Raw genomic sequence first — 24,740 nt, 5'->3', positions numbered from 1 at the left:
TAATGATAATTAACTCAGGACAAATCTTATTTCATCTGTACCCTGACCCACTGGTCCCTTCCTATGCTATAGTGAAGCAAATCCTAAATATATTATTTCACCCATCTGTGTACATTTTTAATAAACAAAATAACACAAAGAAATATATAAAAGTAACTTTATATTATGACCTATTTAATGCAATATACACAAAATATCATTTCAGTATGAGTCAATATAAATAATTACTGAGACATTTTATACTTTTGTATTGGGTTTTCACATAATATATGTATTATTGATGTGTATTTTACACTTACACCGTATCTCCCTTTGGACTAGCCACATATCAAGTGCTCTTGGAGAGTATTATTCTACATATTCCCCAGCCCTCATTTTCTGAACCATTTGTAGGCAAGAAAAGCAATGTGGTGTTGAAATAATTTCAAATGCCTTTAATCTTATACATATCGTACATCATTACTATCATCTTTTTGGAGTCAGTCCATTAAAAGTACTAGTCATAACTGAACAACAGCTTTCTACTACTTGCCAATCATTATTTGATATTGTCTCTTGAACTAGCAATTGGTTTCATATTAAATACAGTTCTTTCTTTAGAATCCTCTGCATTTCTGCAAGAACCCCTGCATATTTCAGGCAGCCTATCAGCTGCATGTCTTCAAATAACTCCCAAATCACCTAGACCTGTACACTTTTTAGATTTCTTGAGGAAGCTAAGTCTTTTTATAGACTCTATACTGAAGACAATTCCTCCTTCCATGGTTATGTATTTGAAGTCGCCAGACATTTTCACCAGATAAGTTTGTGATGCACCTTGGGTAAACAGAAGTACTTTAAATGTTCGATGACATCAAATATAGTGGGATGTGCAAGGAAGAACCAGTTGCAGCTGTTGCAATACTTTTCAAAGATATAATTGTAAGTTTTCCTCATCTGTATCCATGTTAATTTTTAAAACATATTAAACAAAATAGTCACTCTTAGTACTGTAGGGTTCTTCTTTGTTCCAGTGTTTGGTCCAAGTCTCAGTACAGCCCCATAATGCTCATTTGTGTATTCTCCAAGGATGATACAGTAAATACAGCTTATGAGAATGCATCGCTTTCTGATACCCTTGTGACCTTCTGATCAACAAATCAAGTATGACTCACAATTAATTTATTGTTTTTATTGTATGTTGACCAGTAATTTCTAACTTATAATCCAATGAAGAAAATTCTATTAATGAATACTCATGTGGTATATATTACATTGTATTAAAAGTGTCAAACCTGTGGTATTTTACCTGATCAGTTTTTAAATATGTGCTAACAGAGGCTTTAATGTGATAAATTGTATGTAATTCATATCCATTGAACTCTTTTAAATATTCTTAAAGAAGTTAATGACATTGTGAAATTTCTACGTCTCTTTCAAAAGGGAAATGTGAGTTTTCATATGTTTTTTCTGTTTTTCTTACTTTACAGATGCAACAGCTTGAGAGACAAGTAATTGATGCTGAACGTCAAGCAGAAAAAGCTTTCCAACAGGTATAATATAATTTTAGTTAAAAATTTGTTTTTCTGCCTCTACCAATATCAACATTGTTTTGTCCAAAATAATCTTCTGCCTTTCCCTATGTCTTATCATTTTGACCATTGATGAGCTGGATCAAGAGGAAGTGGAGAATCTAGCTTTATTTTGCCACCTAACAGATTTTCAAAAGGATAAACATACTTCTGTTAGGAAGTTTTATCTTACTTTTGAGAAAATCAAATACTCATATTTGATTTATGGTAATCCTAACTATAATCAAGTTTTGTATATAAATAATGTTTGTAGCTGCTTTATTTACAGTAATAAGAACTGGAAATTCTATGAATGCCATATTATAGAAGAATAAATAAGTGAACTATATATATATTCCATGAAGTATTAAACAACAATTAAAAATAATTATTACAAAGAATATATGTGTATACTACTAAAATGGAACAATGCTTAGAATTATATTAGGAAAAATATATACAAATTTCATACTTACTACGTTAATAGGAATGGTGAGACAAGTCCAATGTTTGCTAAGTCACCTAACCCTTTCTGGACCTTGCCAACAGCAAACTGGGTGGTTGGGATGGTGCCACCAGCCTTAAAGTTTGTCCAATGATCCTACACCCATAACTTCACACTATGAAAAGATCTCTGTCAGATTCAGTTAAGAATTTCAAAATTATCATTCCTCCAAGAAGTTTATATTATTTTTTATCCTTGCTCTAAGTTTGTCATCTTTCTTTTCTTCAATTTAATTACAGTACTATCAAATCTTGTTTTCACCTAAAAGATTTAATTTTACACAGTAGATTCTTTTAATGGCCTGGCAAATTTCTAAAGAAACCCAAAGTAACCCAATCCTCAATTTTCTTAAATTAATTGTACTTGAAAACTTCATTGTGCCAAATTTCAACCACTACAAGAGTAGAGGTTATAGTTTAATAAACACCCAACACCAACTTCAACAGTTAGTTAACTCATGGGTAGCCTACACTTCCTCACTCCCACACCAGGTTATTTTGAAACAAACCCCAGACATCATATCATTTCAACCATGAGTATTTCAGCAACTAATCTAAAAATAAAGAATTGAAATCTTAACTACAGTTCTATCATCACATTAAAAAATTACCAATATTTCTTTAAAACCTCAAATTTATGTATCGGTAGAAGTAGTAGTAGTAGTAGTGGTAAGGATCTGTGCTGTGCCTGTTTTTTTTTTTTTAATATTCTTCAGCTGATTGGATCAAAGAGTAATATCTCCACTTCTATTTAATTATTGGGTAAAGAGCCAACAATTAGCAATAAAATTATAAAAGGTCACCTTCTTATTTGAAGTTGTAATATCCTTTGAGGATACCAGGTGTAAATTTATTTAATTCTTTGTGTTAGACATTTTTAATCAATAATATACCATGCTTGGTTATTTTAGACATACTGCCTTCATTAAACAACCCCCACCCCCAAAAAAGAGTGAGATTTGCAAATTTCTCAGTTTCTATATAATTTATCAAAATATGTAGATATTTCTTTTTGCCACAACACTTTAAATTTCTTCAGTACCTATTTTTTTCTTCTTCCAAAGGAATTTTTTCCTTAAATACTTTATAATGAATCTGAAAGTTAACAGGAAATATAAACAGAGAGCAGATGAATTCTCATGCACGGATTATAACACCTTTTTTTGGCCTTCACATGATTAAGTAAATATTATTAAGTTAGAATAACTGAATCCTTTGCTCTCTTTAACAGTTTCCATGGGACCGTGGCCTATCTGCTGTTTATGTTGCTTAAGTTCAGCTTGTCCTTTGTTATTGAGCCATATCCTAAGACTTAAACTGTATTTATATTAACTAAAAAGGAATGTTTCACCACTATAAGCAGTAATCAGCTGAAACTGGCTCAACTCTACCCTTTTTTGCTTTGAACACTTTTCTTCTTGTTTATTCATGAATGGCATTCATGAATAACCATTAAATAAGTTGGGTATAGGAAAAAAAAATCATACATTTTTCTCGTGAATTCTTGGAACTCTTTTTTTTTTTTAATTTATTTACTTTTTAAATACTTAGTGCTGTATGTCTTAGTGTAGTATGTTTTTATTCTTGTTCACAACTTTTGAAACAAGTGTGTGCAAATCAACCCAATACTACTTACGAGCATTCTTGTGAGGCAGAAAAGCAGCCAACAGCACATTTGGAAGATACTGACACACAGAATTCATTCTCAAGTACCCGATTAGGTGTGTACTCAAATCTACCACACTATTCTGTGCTAAACAAAGGGGGGTAAATACTTTCCCCTGAAGAAGTGTGTGTTTTCCTTCTGTCCTTCTGGGTTTATGCACTTGCCTGTGATTGGTTCAGACTTGGTAGGAGCTGGATTTGAAACTCCCTTTGGCCATTCTACTATGTGGGCTAATCTGCCTTTCTGTAAAGTTGGTTCTTAGTCTTCAAGTCATTTTTAGTTCTTAATAAATGATTACTGTTCAGTCATCCTAACCTCCAGGACCTTGTAATGATTTATTTCATTACATGGAAACCTACTTTACCCAGGGCTGTTCCTTCCTTTTCTCCTTCAGTGACAATGGTTCTGGCCCGACTGCATAAATTATAGCGCACGATGCCAAAATAATTGTGTTTAAGATGTGATTAGAATGATTAATTAATTTCCAATAAATTTTAAATAACTGCAAAATGGTCTGGGATTCAAAGCACTTGTACAATTCCTTTCTTCATCCTATTTTGGGATGGCCAGGCATCCTTGTCATGTCGTTGCAGTGTATATAAAGAAACAAAAACTTTCAGCCCCCGCTCAAAAATACAGTCACAGCTTAATTGCCTGGAGTGTGTGTGAAGGGGTGAGGTTAGAAATGGGAAGAAGAAAATAGGAAGGTAGGTCATTGCAATGGAAACAGTGTTTGCCCGTCCTGCTTTTTTCAGTATGGGCGTGGAAATGGGAAATACCGTTGGGAGTTACGTCAGGGTCCCCAGACTTCCCTCAGGTTTGATGATTCCCCACAGAACCCAGAAAAGCTGTTAATGGTTATGGTTTATTACAGGAAAAGGGTGCAGGTTAAAATTAGCAAGGGAAGAATGCACATAGGGCAGAGTGTGGGGGAAGCCAGGAATGAACTTCCAGTTGCCCTGTCACAGCGCCGTTGCACAGGGATGCTTTTGACTGTCCCATCAATGATGCATGAGAACACATGCAAAGTATGGCCACCCAGGCAAGTTCATCCAAGCCTGCGTGTCCAGAATTTTTACTGGGAAGGGGGATCAGCCTTATTGGCATGGAATGCACACCTGATTGACCTTAGCTACAGAGTCTCCAACCCTTCCAGAAGCCAAACTGATGCTGCATGGCCTAGGACCCCAGGTGAATGAACAAAATAGGCACTCACCATAAATTGAATTGTTAGCATAAACTTCTCCGGTGTGGCCTCGTATCTCAGATATGTAAAGACAGTTTTATCACCATATTTGAAGGGCTCAGAGGTTATTTCTCAGGAGCCAGTCAAGGGCCAGTCCTTTCTTTGGAATGTGCAGGGTGCGAGCACCCCAAGTCTGTTGCACCCTTTACTGCACCATAGCTCAGGGACCTCAGAATTAGCAAATGCTTTGGGGAGATGGCTGAGGAGTGTGCTAAGGTAGAGGAGCTCCCCTGGAAATAGAGGAGAAAGGTAGCCTAAAAGCGTAAAGCCTTCCTCATTGGAGGATATCCATGTATAGGTAATTGCAAGAGTTTCTTTACCAACTTGAATTCATATATGTTTGTTATTGGGCAATCTCTGGGTAGTTAAATGAATCAAAAAAGAACAAGGCTATTTGCTGTGGACTTGTGGCAAGATATTTTAAAAGGTGGTTTGGTTTTTCTGGAGGCCTCTTACCTTTTCTCTGGATTTCTTCTTCATACTCATTACCAAGAAAGGCTGATGAATCCTGTGGAACTTGGTCCTAACAGGACCAGTTGGCAAGTAGGTTGCCTGCAACTACTTTGTGATCTCTTTCCCTAGGAGACTTTGCCATTTTTGCCAATATTTTCCTTGCCTAGGAAAGTTGTTTATCTACAAAGTAATGATTGATTTAAACAGTTGCACCTGACCAAGATGCAGCTGAGGAGCTCTGACTGCGGCATTCATTCATAAAATGAAAACGCCTTTCAAACTGAACATGTTTTTCAAGGGAGAGGAGTACCCCCAAGCCAGGGTTTTCCAGGACCATAGACTTTTCCTAAGCAGTAACAGGACAGCTTTTTTGTTTTTTAATTTCTTTTTTTTAATTTTTAAATCGTGTTTATTCTATTACAGTTGTCTCAATGTTTCCCCCTTTGCCCTCCTCCACCATCCCGCCCCACCCCTCGCTCCCACAGTCAGTTCCCACTCTGTTGTCTTGTCTATGGGTCATTCATACATGTTTTTTGTTTAGTCCCTTCTCCTTCTTTCCACCATTGTCCTTCTTCCCCATCCCCTCTGGTCACTTTCAATCTGCTCCATGTTTCCATGCCTGTGGTTTATTCTGTTCGTTAGTTTATTTTGTTGAATCGAGTCTACTTATAGGTGAGATCATATGGTATTTGTCTTCATCAACTGGCTTATTTCACTTAGCATGATATTCTCCAGTTCCATCTATGATGCCGCAAAAGGTAGGAGTTCCTTCTTTCTTTCTTTATGTGGCAGCCCAGGGTCTGCAGGGTGGCTTGCTTTCATTTAATAAAAAGAGACTGTAGGTATAGGACTGGTAATATTTATTTCTATTCTTATTCACTTCCTTTTGGTTTTCTTGAGGTTAATAGAGGTGGAGAATTTTCTTCTAGGTTCTTTGGTTGATCTAATAATTAAGATTTTATTTATGTATTTTTAGAGAGAGGGAAAGGGAAGTAGAAAGAGCATGAGAGAAACATTGATGTTCAAGAGAAACATCAATTGGTTGCCTCTCGCACGCCCCTAACCGGGGACTGGCCTACAATCCAGGCATGTGCGCTGACCAGGAATCGAACCAGTGACCTTTTGGTTTGTGAGACGACACTCAGCCAACTGAGCCACACTGGTCAGGGCAATCTAATAATTAAATTAACGTAAGACAGATTAACAGGAAAAACAAATTTAATTGTTTATGTTTGGGAGCCCCATAAAGATATGAGACTCCGAGAAGTGAACAAAGCAGGCAGCTTTTATAGCTTTTAGACAAGGAAACAATAAACTTGTGAAATATAGACAAGACAAAGGGGCTTGGACTTCACTAAACTAAGTGAAGAAGTAGCAAGGTTTGTTTATATAGCATTCTCAGCCCTAAATTCTCTATTCTGGTGATAAGGATGCCTTCTATCCCCCTGATATAGGGAGGGCACCTTTCACATGGGAGATGTTTCCTGCTTTGAGGGGCTCAGAGGAGGATCAGTGCCCTTCTCGTACTGGTTGTTTCTCAAGTAACTTTAATTCAAATAATCAGCATGCCAAAGCAGCATATTTTGGGGAGATATATTCTGCTTCCCTTTAGGTTTATCATCTATTACCGTATCCTCAGAGCAGTACCATTTTGGACTTGGTCTCTGCTCTTCTCTCTCTGCTTCCACGGCTACAAGATGCCCTGTGCAGAACTGGCTGTACCATCTTAAGATTGACCCTTGGTAATTACGGTCCAGCTCTTGGTCCTGCTCCAGCTGCTTTATGAGACAGCATCTTTAATGCCAGCCTTTGTCCTTGACTATTGGTCTGCACTTTCTGCAGAAAGCCTGCTATAGTATATTTAAAAATCTAAACCTTGTGATAACTTAAAATTATTATTGGGAGAGTGAAATACTTTTTTATTATTATTTTTTTATTTTTTATTGTATTTTTTCCACCACCATTTAGTCCCCTTGTACCCTCCTCCCCGCTGCAATCGCCACACTGTTGTCCACGAGTCCTTTTTCCGTCTTGCTCAGTCCCTCTCCGCCTTCCCCGCCCCCTTCCCCTGCCGCAGTTGTCATCCTGCTCTTTCCAGCCATGTGGGTGGTATTTAAACAGGACACTGTTGGCATCTGAGTTGAATTTATGTTTATACAGTGAACCCACAGATGAAACCTTGTATTCATAGTTAAAAAAAACCAAAACCAAACTAACCTTAACATCAACCTTCTAGACGTTAAGTATTTTTAAACATTAAGTAAGGGCTGCTTGTGGTTTTCAGAGGTGTTTTTAATAGTTTAAAGTTTTTTGTTTTACCTATAATCTTTAGTTTCACGAATGTTTTTTCATATTTTTCTTCTTTGCCCCTATAATCTGAAACACTGCATTCTTATGTACTTGGAACATCGAATATCATATATAGCACCCAGTACTTTATTTTCTTTCTTAATAGCATTAACACTCACACATCCCTCCTAAGACTTCACGTCCATATATGTTTTGCGGAAGATCCTAGCAGAGCCAGCATATCTTAGATACTAAATTTGAGATACCGCGTCACTCCCGTTTGCCCTGTTTTTTCCCATTACCCTTATTATCTTGTGTAACATACTGTATAATTTTTATGTCTTTATTTTACTTGTGATCTCTCTTACCCAGTAGAATTTAATTTCAATGCAGGCAGAGATTTCAGTTCTGCTTTATTCACTGATGTCTTCCCAGGACCTAGAACAGGATTGGCAATGGCAGGTCCTCATGGAATATTTGTTAAATTAGTGAATCAATAAACTGTCACTGGACATACTCTCCTACCTATATCTTGACACTCATATCTTAAAATTTTTTTATCATTCCATCTGTGGGGCTTAAGGTTCTTTGGTTTTCTTTTTGCTTTCCATTGTACATGTGTTTCTTTTTCACCTAAGTTTAATTTTTTTCCTCCAAAATATGTTACTATGCTAGGTCATGCAATTTGAGTCTTTATCTCAACATATACCTTCTTGACTTTATATTCCTACTTTGTTTAAAATATGAAAAAGTTAGGGCTGGAAACTTTCTGATTCTATACTTTTATGAAATGCTTTGCATGTTATTATTGTTTTACTAAATGGGTACATTACTTTATATGATAGTAATTTTCTTCCAGTCTCTTACATACCCTTTTGTACCTCAAATTTAACACGACTTGGCACAGTAGTCTTCAGACTTTATACTTGTTATCTACATTCACATGTGCTGTTCAGTAGTTTCCCTTTATGATGATACCTGTTAGGAACCTATTTAATGTTAAAGTAAAATTCTAAATTTAATACCATGGTAAATTAAGTATATGCCTAATTTTAATATTTTGTCTCTGAATTCAGGTACAAGTTATGGAAGAGAAATTAAAAGCAGCTAATATTCAAACCAGTGAATCAGAGACAAGGCTATATAAAAAGTGTCAAGATCTGGAGACCTTAATACAGGAAAAAGATGACATCATCCAAAGCTTGGAACTGCAACTTGAAGAGCAGGTTAGGAAGAATTTGATCACCAAACAGTTCTAAATATGTGTATTCATTTGTGCATAATCACAAAGATTAAGGAGAGAGAGCCTCAACTTCTAAATTCTGGTCAGAAATCTTACTCAGTTGGTGAACCCACAGAATCCCATCACATGTGTTGGTAAAAGCTGAAAATGAAATGGCATTGACTTTTGAGTCTGGGTGATTCCAAGGCACTGACCCTTTTTGCATGTGGCAGTGCTCGTAACTAAAGTTTGAGTGTGGTGTTTAAGGTGAAAACACTTGGTTATCAGCAGACATTTCCATCTGTAAAGTGTTTCAAATAAATCTTTGCTTTAGATGGTTAAGGTGTTGGAAATGTTGATGGACCATTATATTTTAAATACGTTTGTTACTAATCCAACTGCTTAAAAATGTGTGTACTTTTAAATGACTTTATTGAGATTAAGTATTGTATTTAGTTTATTTTTAAATTTTATTATGAAAAATTGCATTACAGTTATTTAGCATCACTTAAATATGACCACTATGAAGTTGTTAAATATGTTAAATTGTTTATTTTCAGCATTTAAAAAAAATGTCTGCAGGAATCGGTGTTTTATCGGGTCAGTGGTTGTCAGCCTTTCACCCGTCCTAGTCCCCACCCACTGTAATTTATATGGTAGCCACATTTGCAGTAGTATTGTGGCCAGATTTTAAGGTTGGTAAATGTGAGCTAGAGTTTTTTTGATCTTCATTTTTCCCCTGGACCTTTAAAAACGAGAAGAGTTTAAGGGGAAAACAAGCCATATCCCAGATGAGAGTCTGACTCTCTCTCTGTAACCTGGTTGACCCTTTTCCCACTATTATAAACCCTAGCCAGGGGCGTCCAAACTCTTGGTGTCTCTGGGCCACACGTTAAATACATTGCGACATGTAATCACACACACACAAAAAAACCCAACTCGTAATATTTTAAGTAAATTTACAATTTTGTGTTGGACTGCACTCATAACCATCATGGGCCGCATGCAGTCCCTGGGCCGTCAGTTGGCTGCTCCTGCTAGACCATTTCCAGAAATGGTTTATTTTATTGATATGTTCAGTGGATTGATTTCAATATATAATCTTTTAGAGGAGGAGAATGGCAGTTGTTAAAGTTAGTAATATTTGTATATGCCTTTATGGTTCATTGCTGTATCTGCTGGACAATTGTCTTTTTTTTTTTTTTTTTTTTTTACTCTATTTGGTAATTTGAAGGTAGACTTATTAATGTGGAAACAGGTTTTAAGTGGATTTGCTTTTTCTGTTTATAATATAACATTTTCAGGCCAGTAAGCTTATGTTTGAACTAAACAAACTGCTAATGTTATTTCAGAAACAAATAAGGATACAAGAAGCTAAAATAATAGAAGAGAAAGCAGCTAAGATCAAAGAATGGGTAACAGTTAAGTTAAATGAGGTATTTATTCTGTATTTTTCCTTTTCTGTACCTTTTACTTCTTTTAAATATATAAGTCATCAGGATATGTGATCAGCCTGAGTGAAGCAAAATTCTGATCAGTTGTTTCCATTACCGGTTAGCCCCTCCCAGCCCCTCCCCCTGCAGCCACCACACTGCCGTCCATGCCCGTGAGTCTTTTTTCCCTTTCGCGCGGGATCTCTCCCTGCCTCGCCTGCCCCCACTGCCCCACCGCACCTGTCATCCTGCTCTTTCCGGCCATGTGCTGTTGTCTTTCGGTAAATGTGAGAGAGGTAGCTTCTATTTTAATATTTAATGTATTTCTAAAATGAAATATATTGACTCATGGAAATAAGTGTAAGTAGCCTTATTCTAATTAGTTGATTTTAGTTCTAATTAATTTTAAATAATTATAGAATGTGTATGTCATAAAATTAATATATCCAGTATCTGAGGAGTATACATTATTTAGTTTATATGGCAGATTAAATGCTGAAATAATTGGGTTTAAAGTAATTTTTCAATGAAAAGAGGGATGAAAACACTTAAAATTCTTAATTCTAGAAAAAGTGAATATTGAAGCCGTAATTATCTAGGGTGATAACTTATGCTGACAGATTCATCTCATATTTGCTTATCATTTCTTTTGTATATTGCCTATCTGTAATTGGTATTAATATTTTCTAAATATTATAATTTACTAGTATGTTTTAGAAATGTAATTCTTGTAAAAAAGAACACCATATGTCTTTTTAGCTGGAATTGGAGAATCAGAATCTTCGTTTGATCAACCAAAACCAAACTGAAGAGATAAGAACAATGCAGTCAAAGCTACAAGGTATGGCTAATAGTAGATTTTATTCTCACTGTCAGTGACTGAAATGTTGTTACACGATGCATGACTATATTACAATCTTATTTGTTAATTATACTTAAGTAAATCTGGGAAAACATTGTTAAAGAAAAAAATTAAAGGCACATGTAAAAAGTAAAGGTTATGAAATAATAAAGTACCTACTGTATTACCTTGCCCATAGATTATACCCAATAAATGAGTATAATTATTATTATTAAATTTAAATATACTACAAGGTATCAGTACTTTGACTAAGATAGCTTAATTGGATTCATTTATAAAATTTTACCACCGAGCACTTGAAATATGACTAACACAACTAGGGAACTGAATTTTACATTTTACTTAATTTGAACTGATTTATATTTAAATAACCACATGTCCATACTAGACAACACAGGTAGACAGTAGCCAATAATACCAAAAAGGTAATACTAATTTCAACATTTAATTTCAGGTATGTTTGTTTAAAAAAATTAGTCATGGTATTTTCTGTTTTCACTTTTTGTCCTGGTTATCAACGGTGATTCGAACTCTTGACAGGTTGACTATTTAGAGCAGAATTTTGTAATATGGAAAAACGCTTTGCATTCTCCGATGTTTAGGCTTACTTTCCTTCTTGCTCTTCAACTTCAAAACCAGAGAATGGGTGGCAGAGTGAGAGATAAGAATGTACTTAATATGCTATTCTGTGATGACCATGCAAGTGTACGTGAGCTGAAGAGGAGGTGAGTCAGCAGGGTTATCAGATCCATGACCTAGTACAGTGGTCAAACTTATTTAGCAACAGAGTCCTGTTTAAAACATTTTTTTTTCTGTAGAATCTCAAGAGATAAAACAGGTAAAAGCAGTATTGGGTCTAGAGTCCTAGTGACTTAGCTTTACCCAGGCCTCTTCCTATACCCTCTGGGACATTTCCATGAGGCCCTGGCATTTCGCAGAACATTGTAAAAAATTCTGGCATGGGAGAAAGGACATGGGCTTTGAAGTCAACTTTAATTTTCTACAATTTAATAACTGTTATATCTCCAGATTTTTTTTACATTAAGAAAATGGTGATTGTAATTGTACCTTCCTGGTTTCATGGAGGAGGGTTGTACATATGAAAGCATTTTGTCTACTTCATGTTAATACTTATTGCTATCATTTTGTAAAGGGAAAAACTCCTCTTTTTTATTTTTTCTCTTCTCAATATTTCAGACACCAGACATGGGGGAGTTTTGCCCACACCAAACAATTCTTTAATTCTCAGAGGACACCAGCTAGGTGTCCTGCAAATTCAACTCAGTTCTGACATTCTCTACTTGGAGTTACCATCAGATTGCAAAGTTAGGAGCTCAGTCCTGCAAAACTATCCACACCCTCCACTTTAGACTCAATCCCAAGTGCAGATTGTGGTCATTCCTGTTTTTGCCCAACTGGCTATAAGCTGGAGGTTTATGACCCCCTTTTCAGGTTTGATAGTTTGCTAGAGCAGCTTCCAGGACACAGGTAAACAGTTTACTTACTAAAATACTTGTTTATTACAAAGCGTTTAACTCAGAAACAGCCGATGGAAGAGGTATATAGGGCAAGCTGGGAGAGAAGAGGCACAGAGCTTTCATGCTCTATATAAATGCATTAGCCTCCCAGCATCTCCACGTGTTCACCAATCTGGAAGCTCTCTGAACCCCATCCTTTTGGGGTTTTATGGAGGTTTCACTATGTAGGCATGATTGACTGATTAAATCATTGAATTGATTAACTCAGCTGCCATCTCTTCTCCCCTTGCCCGAGGTCAGAGGTAGGGGGTGAAAGATGAGGCTGAAACTTCCAACCCTCGAATCACTTAGCTGTTTTCCCTGGCAACCAGTCCTCATTCTGAGGCTATCTCCTCATTTACATAAACCCAGATTTGTTGAAAGGGCTTGTTACAAAAACAAGATGCACCTTTATCACTATTACTTAGGAAATTACAAAGGTTTTAGAAGCTATGTGTCAGGAACCATGGATGAAGACCAAAATATGTATCTCTTATATCACCAACTTCCTCCACCTATTTGATGAAAAACAGGTGTTCTCATAGTTGATCTGGAATTTCATACTTAGAATGAAAGTTTCAAGTCTTTGTGATGGTTATCCTAATTGAAATAGATTGGATGTACTATGCCCACTCTCAAAATGCTGTTTTCCCTGATATTCTTAGCTTGCAATTCTAGTCTTCATTGGAAGTCTCTTAGATCAGGACTGGAGAAGAATATATATGGCTATAATATAGTACAGTTGACCCCTGAAAAACACATGGGTTAGGGGCACTGACCCCTGTGCATTCGAAAGTCCAGGTAGCATTTTGAGTCCCCCAAAGCTTAAGTTGTCCTTTAGTATCAGTGGGGGATTGTTTCTAGGATTCCCTGCAGATACCGAAATCCATGGATGCTCAAGTTCCCTACATAATATGATGTAGATCAATGCATATAGCCAGCCCTCTGCATCTGAGGACTCCCAACCACATATGGAAAGCAGTACATGTATTTATTGCAAAAAAATCTGTAACTGGACCCACACAGTTCTAACCCATGTTGTTCAAGGGTCATCTGTAGTTTAAAAATACATATGCATGTATATGATTATTAAACTATTATGAATTAGTTCTGTGAGAGATAATCAGCATGCAAATAATAAAAGATACCTCTGAAGGTATACCCTATATAGAGATATTTTTCTTCTATTGTACACAATTATCAGTTGTCATTTAACTTAACCTTTGGTGTTTTCCCAGAGTTACAAATTTAATTTCCTTGAAAACTTTTACTACTATCATTGGAACTCCATTTTTTTTTGATCTTACAAGCAGCAATGTTATAAACCCTAAAACGTTAATTAAATATATAATCACACCATTAGCTATATAAATTTTCTATCCAGAAGCTTCTCCTACCCCTTTTTTTCTCTAAAGAAGTGATTAAGACTCTCAATATTGTGATCCCCATAGATTAAGCCTCTCCACCTGTTTTCTCATGACAAACATGCTAAAAACTACAATAAGCAAAAGTTATAACAGTGATCATGTGATATTTGCCCAGTGATGATCTAAATTTCCTGTTTGTCTTGGCAACAAAGACCTTGGTCCTTTTTTGCTCACCATTAGTAGCATTACTTCATAATCAAATTTTACCAATACTTGACTGGTATTTACAAATACTCGATTTTGCAAAAAACTATAATACTCTAATTGTTTATAATCTGGTTTGTTTTTGTTTTTATTTTATAACTAACTGCTATTAAAGGGATTGGATATTTTTCTCTACAGTTAAAATATATATATTTATCCTCATCCAAGGACTTTTTTTTTCATTGCTCTTAGGGACAGAGAAAGGGAGAGAGAAAAACTTAGATGTGAGAGAGAAGCGTCAATTTGTTGCCTTGTATGCTACCAGACCAGGGATCAAACCTGCAGCCCTTTGGTTATGGGACAGAGCTGCAACCAACTGAACCACACCGGCCAGGGCAAAAAAATATTTTGACCATTAAACTATTTTAAGAGATTAAAAAAATTTATTTTATCTTTAACTGAGGATATTTTTCCATTGCTTTCAGAGAGAAAGGAAGAGGGGGAGAGATAGAGAGGAAGAGAGACAGAGAGAGAGATCAATGTGAGAGAGAAACATCAATTGGTTGCCTTCCATCCACATCCCAACTGGGGATTGAACCTGCAACCCAGCCATGTGCCCAGACTGGGAATTTAACCCACAACCTTTCAGCGCACAGGATGACACTTTCACCAACCAAGCTACACTGGCTAGGGCTAAACACATTTTACATGTGGGCGTGTGATGCTAAACATTGAGGGTTCCATATTACTATACATAAATAACTAAATAAATGTGAAATTTTTTTATGTAAGCCCCTTCATGTAGGTCTTGGCAATGATTCTTTTAAAATCTGACACCAAAAACAAAAGCAACAAAAGCAAAATTAAACAAGTAAGACTATATCAAACTAAAAGGCTTCTGTACAGCAAAGGAAACCATCAACAAAATGAAGAGGCAGCCCGCTGAATGGGAGGAAATACTTGCAAATCATGTATCCAAAATATATAAAAAACTCATGCAACTCAATAGAATAGCAAAAAGAAAAAAAAGAAACAGTCTGATTAAAATATGGGAAGGGGACCTTAATAGACATTTTCCAAAGAAGACATACAGTTGGCCAACAGATACATGATAAGATGCTTAACATCACTAATCATCAGGGAAATGCAAAACAATAATGAGATAGCACCTCACACCTGTCAGATTATCAAAAAGACAAAAAATAACAAGTGTGAACAAGAATGTGGAGAAAAGGGAACCCTTATTCACTTAGTGATAATGTAAATTGGCTCAGCCACTATGGAAAAAGAGTACTGAGGTTTTTCAAAAAATTAAAAATGGAACTACCATATGAGTCAGCAATTCTACTTCCCGGTATTTATCCAAAGAAAATGAAAACATTAACTTAAAAAGATATATGCACCCCATGTATTGCATTATTTACGATAGCCTTGATATGGAAACAATTTAAATATCTATCGATGGATGAATGGTTAAAGAAGCTATATATGTGGAGTATTATTCAGCCATAAAAAGAATGAAATCTTGGCATTTCTAACAACACAGGTGGACCTCGAGGGCATTATGCTAAGTGAAATAAGTCAGGCAGAGAAAAACAAATACTTCATGATCCTTTATAAGTGGAATCTAAAAATAAATAATTAAAATTTAAAAATCAGTCTCATAGACACAGAGAACATATTGGTGGTTGCCAGAGGCAATAGATGGGAAGTAGGAGAAATGGGTGAATTTTCTTTTTTTTTAGTTTAAATAAATCGAATAATGAATGGGAAAAAAATGACCTTTAGGATTTCAGCCTTTTTTTCTGGTATAAGGAGCAATTTGTCCAAGTTTTCATATGCTTTGGTTTGTTCTGTGTTTAACAAACTAAAATAAAATTCAAACCTTGTTTGGATTAATGATCTTGCAGAAGTTCAAGGGAAGAAGGCATCCAGTGTTTCCACGCCAAAGCTTTCGGAAGGCCAGCGCCTAAGCAGTTTGACCTTTGGGTGCTTCTTATCCCGAGCACGGAGTCCTCCTCAAGTAGTAAAATCTGAGGAAATGAGCAAGGTCTCATCTAAAGAACCTGAGTTCACTGAAGGAAAAGACATAGAAGGTATTTATGGACTAGCAGAGTTTGCTTTGACATTTTTTAAAATGGAAAAATCATTTGCTAAGATTAATCCTCATGTAGCTTAATTTTCTTTTTTAATTTTTAATTTGTTCATCACTCAAAAGAGACAATATACAAAATCTGTCTGGATGATTCATTTTAGTTTCCTAATTTTTTTTCCCTGACAACTTGGTATTGTATGAGAATATTTTTAAAGAGCAGTATAGCGTTTAACTTTGTATATCTAGTTGTCTTTGGCTTTTTTTTTTTGAGAGTCCTGTCAGTTATGCAGAGTAGAAGCTGATTTTCCCCTCTTGATACTTCTTCCTACAGTAGGAAGCAGTGATATTTAAAATTTAAAAGTTTACAGTTATACCTACATTGTACTTGTTTCAGCTTAGAGTTTCAGATTAGAACTATGGAGTTTCTATTCATTATTTATTTAAAATACTTAAAAATTACCTAATATTTAATATGATGTTGCAACCTTATAAAGAAAAAGAACACCAGAGTCCAATTTCATGACTGCTTTTTTTCCTTTATTGCTTCAAAGAAGAAAAGCTTTTTTTAAAGATTTTATTTATTTATTTTGGAGAGAGGGGAAGGGAGGGATAAAAGGAGGGGAAGAATCATCAATGTGCAGTTGCCTTTTGCGTGCCCCCAACTGGGGACCTGGCCTGGAACCGAGGCATGTGCCTTGATTAGAAATTGAACCAGTGACCCTTTCGTTCACAGGCCAGCACTCAATCCACTGAGCCACACCAGCCAGGGCCACAGAAGAAAATATTTGCCTAGATGTTAAAACTCTGGGCCTGTATGCAAATTTCTATTCTTCATTTAGTCTTAAAGCCCCTCTAAATTTTGCTTTGTGGTGCTATGGCTGGCTTTGCCACCTAGGATGACTTTTCCCAGGTATTTTAGGGAGACTGGAATTTGCATCTTCAGTTCCTACTTTCTTCCCCCAAAGGAGAAAAATTATAGCCTTAAAAGTCTATGCTTGGTTATGAAACTCTGAAAACTACATAGTGTTTGCCCAATTAGAAGACTCTTTTGCTATTCCCTTTTATACTATTACTTGCATTTTTTGTGTGAAGTCACTTTAATTCTTTTCCTACTTTCTAACAGTCAGTTGAGTATAGCTCAGTACAGTTGAGGTTGCCTGTGCTGAAGCTTTTGTTCATCTGCAAATTTAACAAGTTGCCTGATGCCAAATTGTAGAGTTTATTTGTTCAGCCTCCATTTCTTTAGTTATGAAGGTCATATCTGTGTCTTTATGATTTCAAAGGTTTTTTTTGTACTCTCCAATCTAAAGTTTTAGTTCACTGTTTCTGAAGCCAATGGTTTATTCTATTAATTATTATATAAACAAAATAAGCCATATCCAAAGACTTTTTTAGAAGAGTGTTATTCTTATTCTAAGAACACATTTTGTAGTTATGATTAAACCAAAAGTAAGAGGAAAACCTGTTCATGTTTTCTTCATGAAGAATAGGCTTTGCATATTTCATGTGTTGAAATTTGGGAACAAAGTTGTTATTAAAATTATATTTATTATGTTTAAATTTACTTATGATAATTTTAATATATAGTTTCAAAAGGGTTGTCATTTTCTTTGCTTCTGGTATAAGTGGCATTTGTTTTTTTAGATGAGATCAGATGTGTTCAGGGTCATATGGCCGTAGACAAGGTATACATTTTTTTAGTTGCTGTTTTCACATTTTGCTTCTTTTATTATCTCTCCTTAGACTGTTGTCAGATTTTTTCAACATGCTTATTTGTACAAAGCAGTTTAATTTTGATACTATGTTATAGAAATGTTAGGGCTCCATGTTTTATATAAAACTTATTGTTTCCAAACTTGGGTTTAAAAAAGACATACAACTGGAAAAAGATAATGTAAATTAACTTTATTTTTTATGAGAACTCCAGTTTTTACAATGTTGTTACATAAAGCTAAGTGTATGGAAAGATTATATTATTAAATGCAACATGCCAATATGATGTATGCTTTTCTAGAAATGGAAATTCCAGAAAAGTCTGTCGATAACCAAATTCAAGAAAACAACCGAGGTCAGAGAACGTTGCGTCAAAACCCTTGTGTCTCAGAGCAGAATCGGAAAACAAGACCAAGCTTTGTTACAGATGGTGGTTTATCCCAGAATTCTGGGGCTCCAGTGAGTGACTGGAGTTCCGATGAAGAAGACGGGAGCAAAGGAAGATCCAAGTCCAGGTACACGTCCACCCTTTCCAGTCACACGTCAGAGGAAGGGGCCCAGTGTAGCAGGATGGGCAGTGAGACGTATTTGACAGCGTCTGATGACAGCAGTTCCATATTTGAAGAAGAGACTTTTGGCATAAAGATACCAGAACACAAGAAGCTGTATTCTTGGCAACAGGAAGCACAATGGAAAGCTCAGAATAGTCTTCATGGAAAGGGAAATTCTGAATCAAGTAAAAAGGAACGTGATAGTTCCTCAGATGAACTAAATAAGAAATTTCAGTCTCAGAGACTGGATTATTCATCTTCCTCGAGTGAGGCCAACACCCCAAGCCCTATTTTGACCCCAGCTTTGACTCCAAAGCATCCTAACCTGTTCCCTGGAAAAGGAACACAATTAGTGCCTTCATCAAACCTGCCGCCCCCAAAGTTAAGGATTCCTAATGTTTTCAGCATAAGCGTAGCCCTGGCCAAAAGGCACTTAAGCCAGCCACAGCTAAGCTCTGATAGGATGTTTGGTACAAACAGAAATGCTATAAGCATGATACGACCGCTGAGACCTCAGGAAACAGACCTCGATCTAGTTGATGGCGACAGTACAGAAATTTTAGAGAACATGGACACCAGCTGTGATGACGGATTGTTTTCCTATGACTCCCTGGAATCCCCATGTTCAGATGACCAGGAAACCTGTAACTCAGCAAAGAAGGCAGCGTGCAGCAAACCACCAACGCCCCCTCTGCACCGTTTTCCCTCCTGGGTAATTTATATTGCTGTGTGAAGCACATGCACACTACTTACTTCTTAACACTCATTTACAGGTTTTACTTCTTTTCCTGTTTCTTTTCAAATCCAGCTTTATTCTGACAATTCTGTTTCCAGAATGCAATTTCCTCTTTTCTTTTTCACTGAGTTCTGAATCAATTGAGAAATAAGACAAGGATAAAACAGATGGGAGATCAAAATATTACCTTAATTACTCGTAAAAGTGATTTTAGAGCATTGGTGGGCAAATGAGCTTTCCAATACTGGACCTTGGAATTAGCTGATCTATTCACCTGGTAGTGCTGGACCACCACAGCCTCCTGCCAGTGAGGCCCTGCCCCTCTGAAACTTACAACCCAGAGCAAGAACAAATGGTTGTTTCCTGCACGCAGCTACTTCTCAAGAGAAAGGAGAGAGGAAGGTGTTGGGCTCTCCATGTTCAGTTTCTTCTTCTAAGCTTACCAATCACATTAATCCCCTCCTTCTCCTTGGGGAGGAGAGAGCGAATGGTTGGAGAGAGAGCAGGAGTGTTCAATTACTGGAGCCCCCTCCACATGGAAGAAAACACCAGGCGTGGAGAAGAAAGGTTCCTCTTTAACTGTGTAATACTTTTGGGTGAATTCTCAACCAGGACGCTTCACTCTTACTGGCCATCAGTTCTTGAACTTGATTATGTACTTAATTGGCTTAAGAGAGGTTTAATTTTACTTTTTATGAGTTTATAAACCCATTGCTTTAACCGTAAGCATCTTCCTCCATATCCAGAATAGATTGAAATTTCTGCCATTGAAACACTGACGATTAATACAATAATTAACATATCAATTATGTGATTTTTCCTAGGAATTGCTAGGTTAAAAAAAAAATCTTCCTATATTTGAAACAAAGTGAAATGACCTGTAGCTTTGTTTTCCTTTCCATATTGACATAATTTAACCTTTGGCCTCAAGAAAAACATCTTGTGTGCAGGAATTTTTGGTTTTTAAGCGTTCTGTTCTGTTGTTATTATTTTTTATTTAGTGAGCAATGCAGTTAAGCAAATTAAGGTGACCTTGTTTGTTTTTCCTAGTATAAATTCAGACCTTGAGATGTATCTGCTCTCATTTACTTTCAGAAGAACCTTTCATTGCAGTGTCCGTATGAAACCATCTGCAGTTTATTACTAAACTATGGACAGAAAAAAACGTGGATGTTATTGGCATGTGAATCTCTGGAATTCCAGTTATGTTACCCTTTAGGCAGTGAGGAGTTGAAATTTTGCTTCTGTTACTATGTTGAGATTTCCAGAGATTTAGGTTAGGCTTTCAAGTTTGTTTTAGTTGGCAAACCATTTTACTCCTTTTTTTTTTGCCCTTCTTGCTTTTCCTCGTCTTCTGAAACTATTCAGTCCTGCAAAAGTAGTATTGTTTTTCAGAAACCTTCCAGCACACTGGCCAAGTTTGAGGTTTTATTTCTGTTTATTGGTATTTTCAGGTTTCAAGGAAAAGAGATAAATTCTAATTACCTCAATTTATGGCAGTTTATTTTAAGGATTTTTAAGAGTTTAAGACATAGCCCATCCTTACTGAACTTCACTATCATTCAAAATACAATAGTCACTCCAGGGGGGCAGCATGTGATGATTCAACAGTACCTCTGAGAGTCAACTCCTTAGAAGCAGGTGACACCATTGCCCCTGGTCCAGTGGCTCAGCTTGTCTTCTCCTGTCCACAGTGGCTCTCTTCTCTCACTACTACTCACTACTCTCCTCCCCTCTCCCAGGGCTTCTAGCTGCCTCACATCTCCTGCATATTGCCTTATTTTTGTTTTTCTGTTCTACTGACTCTGCTGTTGGTCTCTCTTGGGTGTACCTCACAGTCACACTGAAAGAAACCACGTCGGAGTCATTCAGTCAGCCACTCTTCAATCTAAAGTGTCTCAGACAGTTAGAGATCTCATGCCCACTACCTCGCAGGCCACTGGCCAGCACCGTCTTTTAGGGGACTGGTTTAGGGGCCCGCTCTACCATGGCCCAGACAACTGCGTCCAGGTTAGAGGCCTTACAAAGTCAGGACATGGTGATCTATGCATTAGGAACAACCTGGAGTCCCTTCCTCACAGAGGGTAGGGCTGATAGCCTTTTTAGTAACGATTTCAGAGATCTCTCTGAGAGCAAAGGAGAAAGCAAAATAACAACCTGCTTTTGAAGCAAGATAATATTATAAATGCCATTGTGGTTCTCAAATTCGTCCATTATTTGACCTCAGGTGCTGCTTCTACTTCCCTGAAATATGAAGGTGATAGCACTTTAATGCTACTCTCTCTGTGATTTCTAATCTCAAGTTTTTTTCTTTCTTTTTTCTTTAACCATATTCTAGATTGGTAGAATATTAAAGGTAATATTTATGTGTAGTCAATGCTTATGAATGGTTTCTGGCTTCATGTTACGGCCATTCAAGGTTTTCCTTTTTTATTCTTTAACCATATTCTAGAATGGTAGAAAGGGGGTGTTTATGTACAGTCAATGATTGATTGTGAGTAAGCTTTCTCTTACATTTTTCCTATCTCCTCAAAAGAGTTTGAAATACCAAGAAAAAATTTGGGAACAAAGATAAATAACAGAATGACTCATGGGTGGAAAAACCCTCCGCAGGGCTGTTCAGAGTGGCATATTTTAGTTGGCAATGACAGTTTTGTAATAATGCTGTACTCTAGTGAGTATTAAATGAAGAGCAAATGAAAAGCATGTGTATTGAAAGTAATCATTTCTTTGATTTAAATATCCAGTTTAAATCTCTCTTTTATATTAGGAAAGCAGAATTTATGCTGTAGCCAAATCAGGCATTCGAATGTCTGAGGCCTTCAGTATGGAGAATGTTAATAAAAGTAAGTGATTTTTGCATGCTACCACATGAATGAACCTTGAGGATGCGGTGCTAGTGAAATAAGCAGTCACAAAAAGACACTTATATGAGGTATCTAAAGTAGTCATATAGAAACAGAAAATAGAATGCTGGTTACCGGGCGGTGGGGGAGGGGAAAGAGGGAGTAGTTGTTTAATGGATATAGAGTCTCGGATTTGCAAGATAAAATGTTCTCAAGGTCAGATTCACAACACTGTAAATCAACAGCGTTAACTGACCTGTACATTTAAAATGGTTAATGTGGTAAATTTTATCTAATGTGTTGTTTTACTCCAATAAAAAACTGTTAAAAAAAAATAAGTGTACTGCTGTTTCACTAGCCAAGAACTCCCTAAATATCTAAATAATAGGATAAGAATTATTTAAGCTTTCATAAAGTGATTTCTAGAATTGCTGACTTAAATTTTAAAATTCATGTTATTCACTAGAGGGGCACATAAATATTCAATTCTCTCATGTTGAGAGTACCTCATTATGTTTTTTCCTGAAAAAGGCTAAATAAAGCAAAGAAACTGTGGAGTTTTAGCTGTTTAAAGTAAAAATATTGGTCTCTGTGTTCTCAGAGTTTAAAACACATTTGTCTCTTTTTTTCCTTCCTTCCCTCCTTCCTTCCGTCCTTTCTACCTTCCTTCCTTTTTTCTCTCTTCCTTTCTTTCATCAAAATATTATTGTAGAGGCAATATATGCCCATTATAAAAAAATAAAACCAAATCACAAAGAACTATCTTTAATAAAAAGAGAAAATTTCCTATGGTTCCTTCTACTTATCCTACCACTAATCCATATCACAGAGGTAACTACTGATGTTCTATTTCTTTCCAGCTATCTTATGTTCTTGCCATTTAGGAAATTATATTCTAACCTTTCAACATAAGATTCACTGATAAGGCTTAAGAATGATGATTTTTTAACATCATTCAGTAATAGGGCTATGAATAATCAGAGAATATCTTCATAGGGTACTGAACCAGTCAGTAGGTGTTTGTACTTATTTCTTCCCAGCCTGAGCTGGATGGAGATGCCATAGATATAAAAGCTATGGTCCTTGTTCTCAAAGAGCTTAGAGTCTAGTTGGGGAACTAGTACACATAAGGAGATAGTGAACCATGTAAGATATAATTGAACCTGCAAATGCTGTAATTCTTGAAGTAGACTATGTAATGAATAATCATGTGTGTTGATCAAATTTTTCTTTTAATTGGAAATTTTGTTAATTCACATTCATAAGAAATAGACCTAAGGGCTGGTTAGAAGTTTTTTCTTTTTTTAATCATTTTGTTTTCTGTTTCAGATTCTGTTGCAATGCTTTCCTATACCTCATCAGGACTTTATACATCTCTGATATACAAGAATATGACAACCCCAGTGTATACAACTTTGAAGGGGGTAACTCATTATTGTTACTGTTAAACATTTGGTTCTCTTCATGATGGATCAAGAACACTGTTTATTGAAGCTCCAGATTCCATTCTTGTCATTTTACACAAACTCTCCCATTATAGGGAGGTGTAGAAGTGGACTCTAACATAGCATAAAAAGATAAAAAAAATGGAAGGGCCTGGAGAAGATATTTATTCTTATCAATATTAGAAGTCTGAGTCTATATTTGTTATGTCCCATGTGATACTCCACTCCCTCCATCCAGGGGTGTCACCCTGCGGCCCAGAATGGCTATGAGTGTGGCCCAACACAAACTTGTAAATTTACTTAAAACCTCCTTTTTTTTTCTTTTTTTCTTTTTGCTCATCAGTTTTCATTAGTGTTTGTGTATTTAATGTGTGGCCTAAGACAACTCTTCTCCCAGTTTGGGCCAGAGACGCCAAAAGGTTGGACACCCCAAAGGAAATATATTATTAATGATGTAATAAAAACTCCTAATTTAGAAAGATCTTTCTATCACTACCAGGGTTCCCCTCCCTTGCTTGAGGAACCTAATTAAAATAAGCATCGTTGGGTATTCATGGCCTATGTTTTCAGGAATCTTTTGTAATTGACAAGTGCCTTGCTAAATTAAAATTTGGAACTTAGCAACGTGACTTCGATAATGGCAAAATATATTCTTGTATTCCTTAAAAAAATTTAATTCCATGACTTCTTCTGGAAGAAAATTCTATATCTAAAGAGTGAGGTGACTTCAGAGATGCACACATAGACGTTGTTCTGACTTTCTTTAGAAGGCCACCCAAATCAGCAGCAGCCCATTCCTGGATGACTCCTCTGGGTCAGAGGAGGAAGATAGTTCCAGGTCCAGCTCCCGGACGTCAGAGTCAGACACGCGCAGTCGGAGTGGGCTGGGCAGCCCCAGGGCCATGAAACGAGGTGAGAGAAAGGCTCAGGCCTACAGGACGGCTCCACATAATTCAGAATGTTTAACGGGACTTTTATCGTCATAATAGAATTTTTTTTAAGTCAAAGCATTTGTTTTAAACCACAGTGAAAGGAGAACTA

At 36.4% G+C, this 24,740-nt stretch overlaps 1 protein-coding gene across 2 annotated transcripts in view; it reads left to right on the top strand.

The window, feature by feature from the left end:
• PLEKHH2 (pleckstrin homology, MyTH4 and FERM domain containing H2) overlaps positions 1 to 24,740 on the top strand; it is a 94,813-nt gene that overhangs the window by 16,313 nt on the left and 53,760 nt on the right. For both annotated transcript variants that reach the window (XM_054567233.1, XM_054567224.1), the window contains exons 3-11: positions 1,470 to 1,532; positions 8,785 to 8,934; positions 10,283 to 10,366; positions 11,123 to 11,204; positions 16,224 to 16,409; positions 18,423 to 19,384; positions 22,179 to 22,254; positions 23,584 to 23,678; positions 24,467 to 24,611. In XM_054567233.1, the coding sequence (XP_054423208.1) occupies positions 1,470 to 1,532; positions 8,785 to 8,934; positions 10,283 to 10,366; positions 11,123 to 11,204; positions 16,224 to 16,409; positions 18,423 to 19,384; positions 22,179 to 22,254; positions 23,584 to 23,678; positions 24,467 to 24,611 (1,843 nt within the window). The remainder of the gene's footprint in view (positions 1 to 1,469; positions 1,533 to 8,784; positions 8,935 to 10,282; positions 10,367 to 11,122; positions 11,205 to 16,223; positions 16,410 to 18,422; positions 19,385 to 22,178; positions 22,255 to 23,583; positions 23,679 to 24,466; positions 24,612 to 24,740) is intronic.

This window comes from Pteronotus mesoamericanus, unplaced genomic scaffold (genome assembly GCF_021234165.1).
Source record: "Pteronotus mesoamericanus isolate MK-2021 breed Mesoamerican mustached bat unplaced genomic scaffold, CSHL_Meso_final contig_101, whole genome shotgun sequence".
Taxonomy (NCBI): Eukaryota; Metazoa; Chordata; class Mammalia; order Chiroptera; family Mormoopidae; genus Pteronotus; species Pteronotus mesoamericanus.
This window is presented reverse-complemented; position numbering and strand designations above follow the sequence as displayed.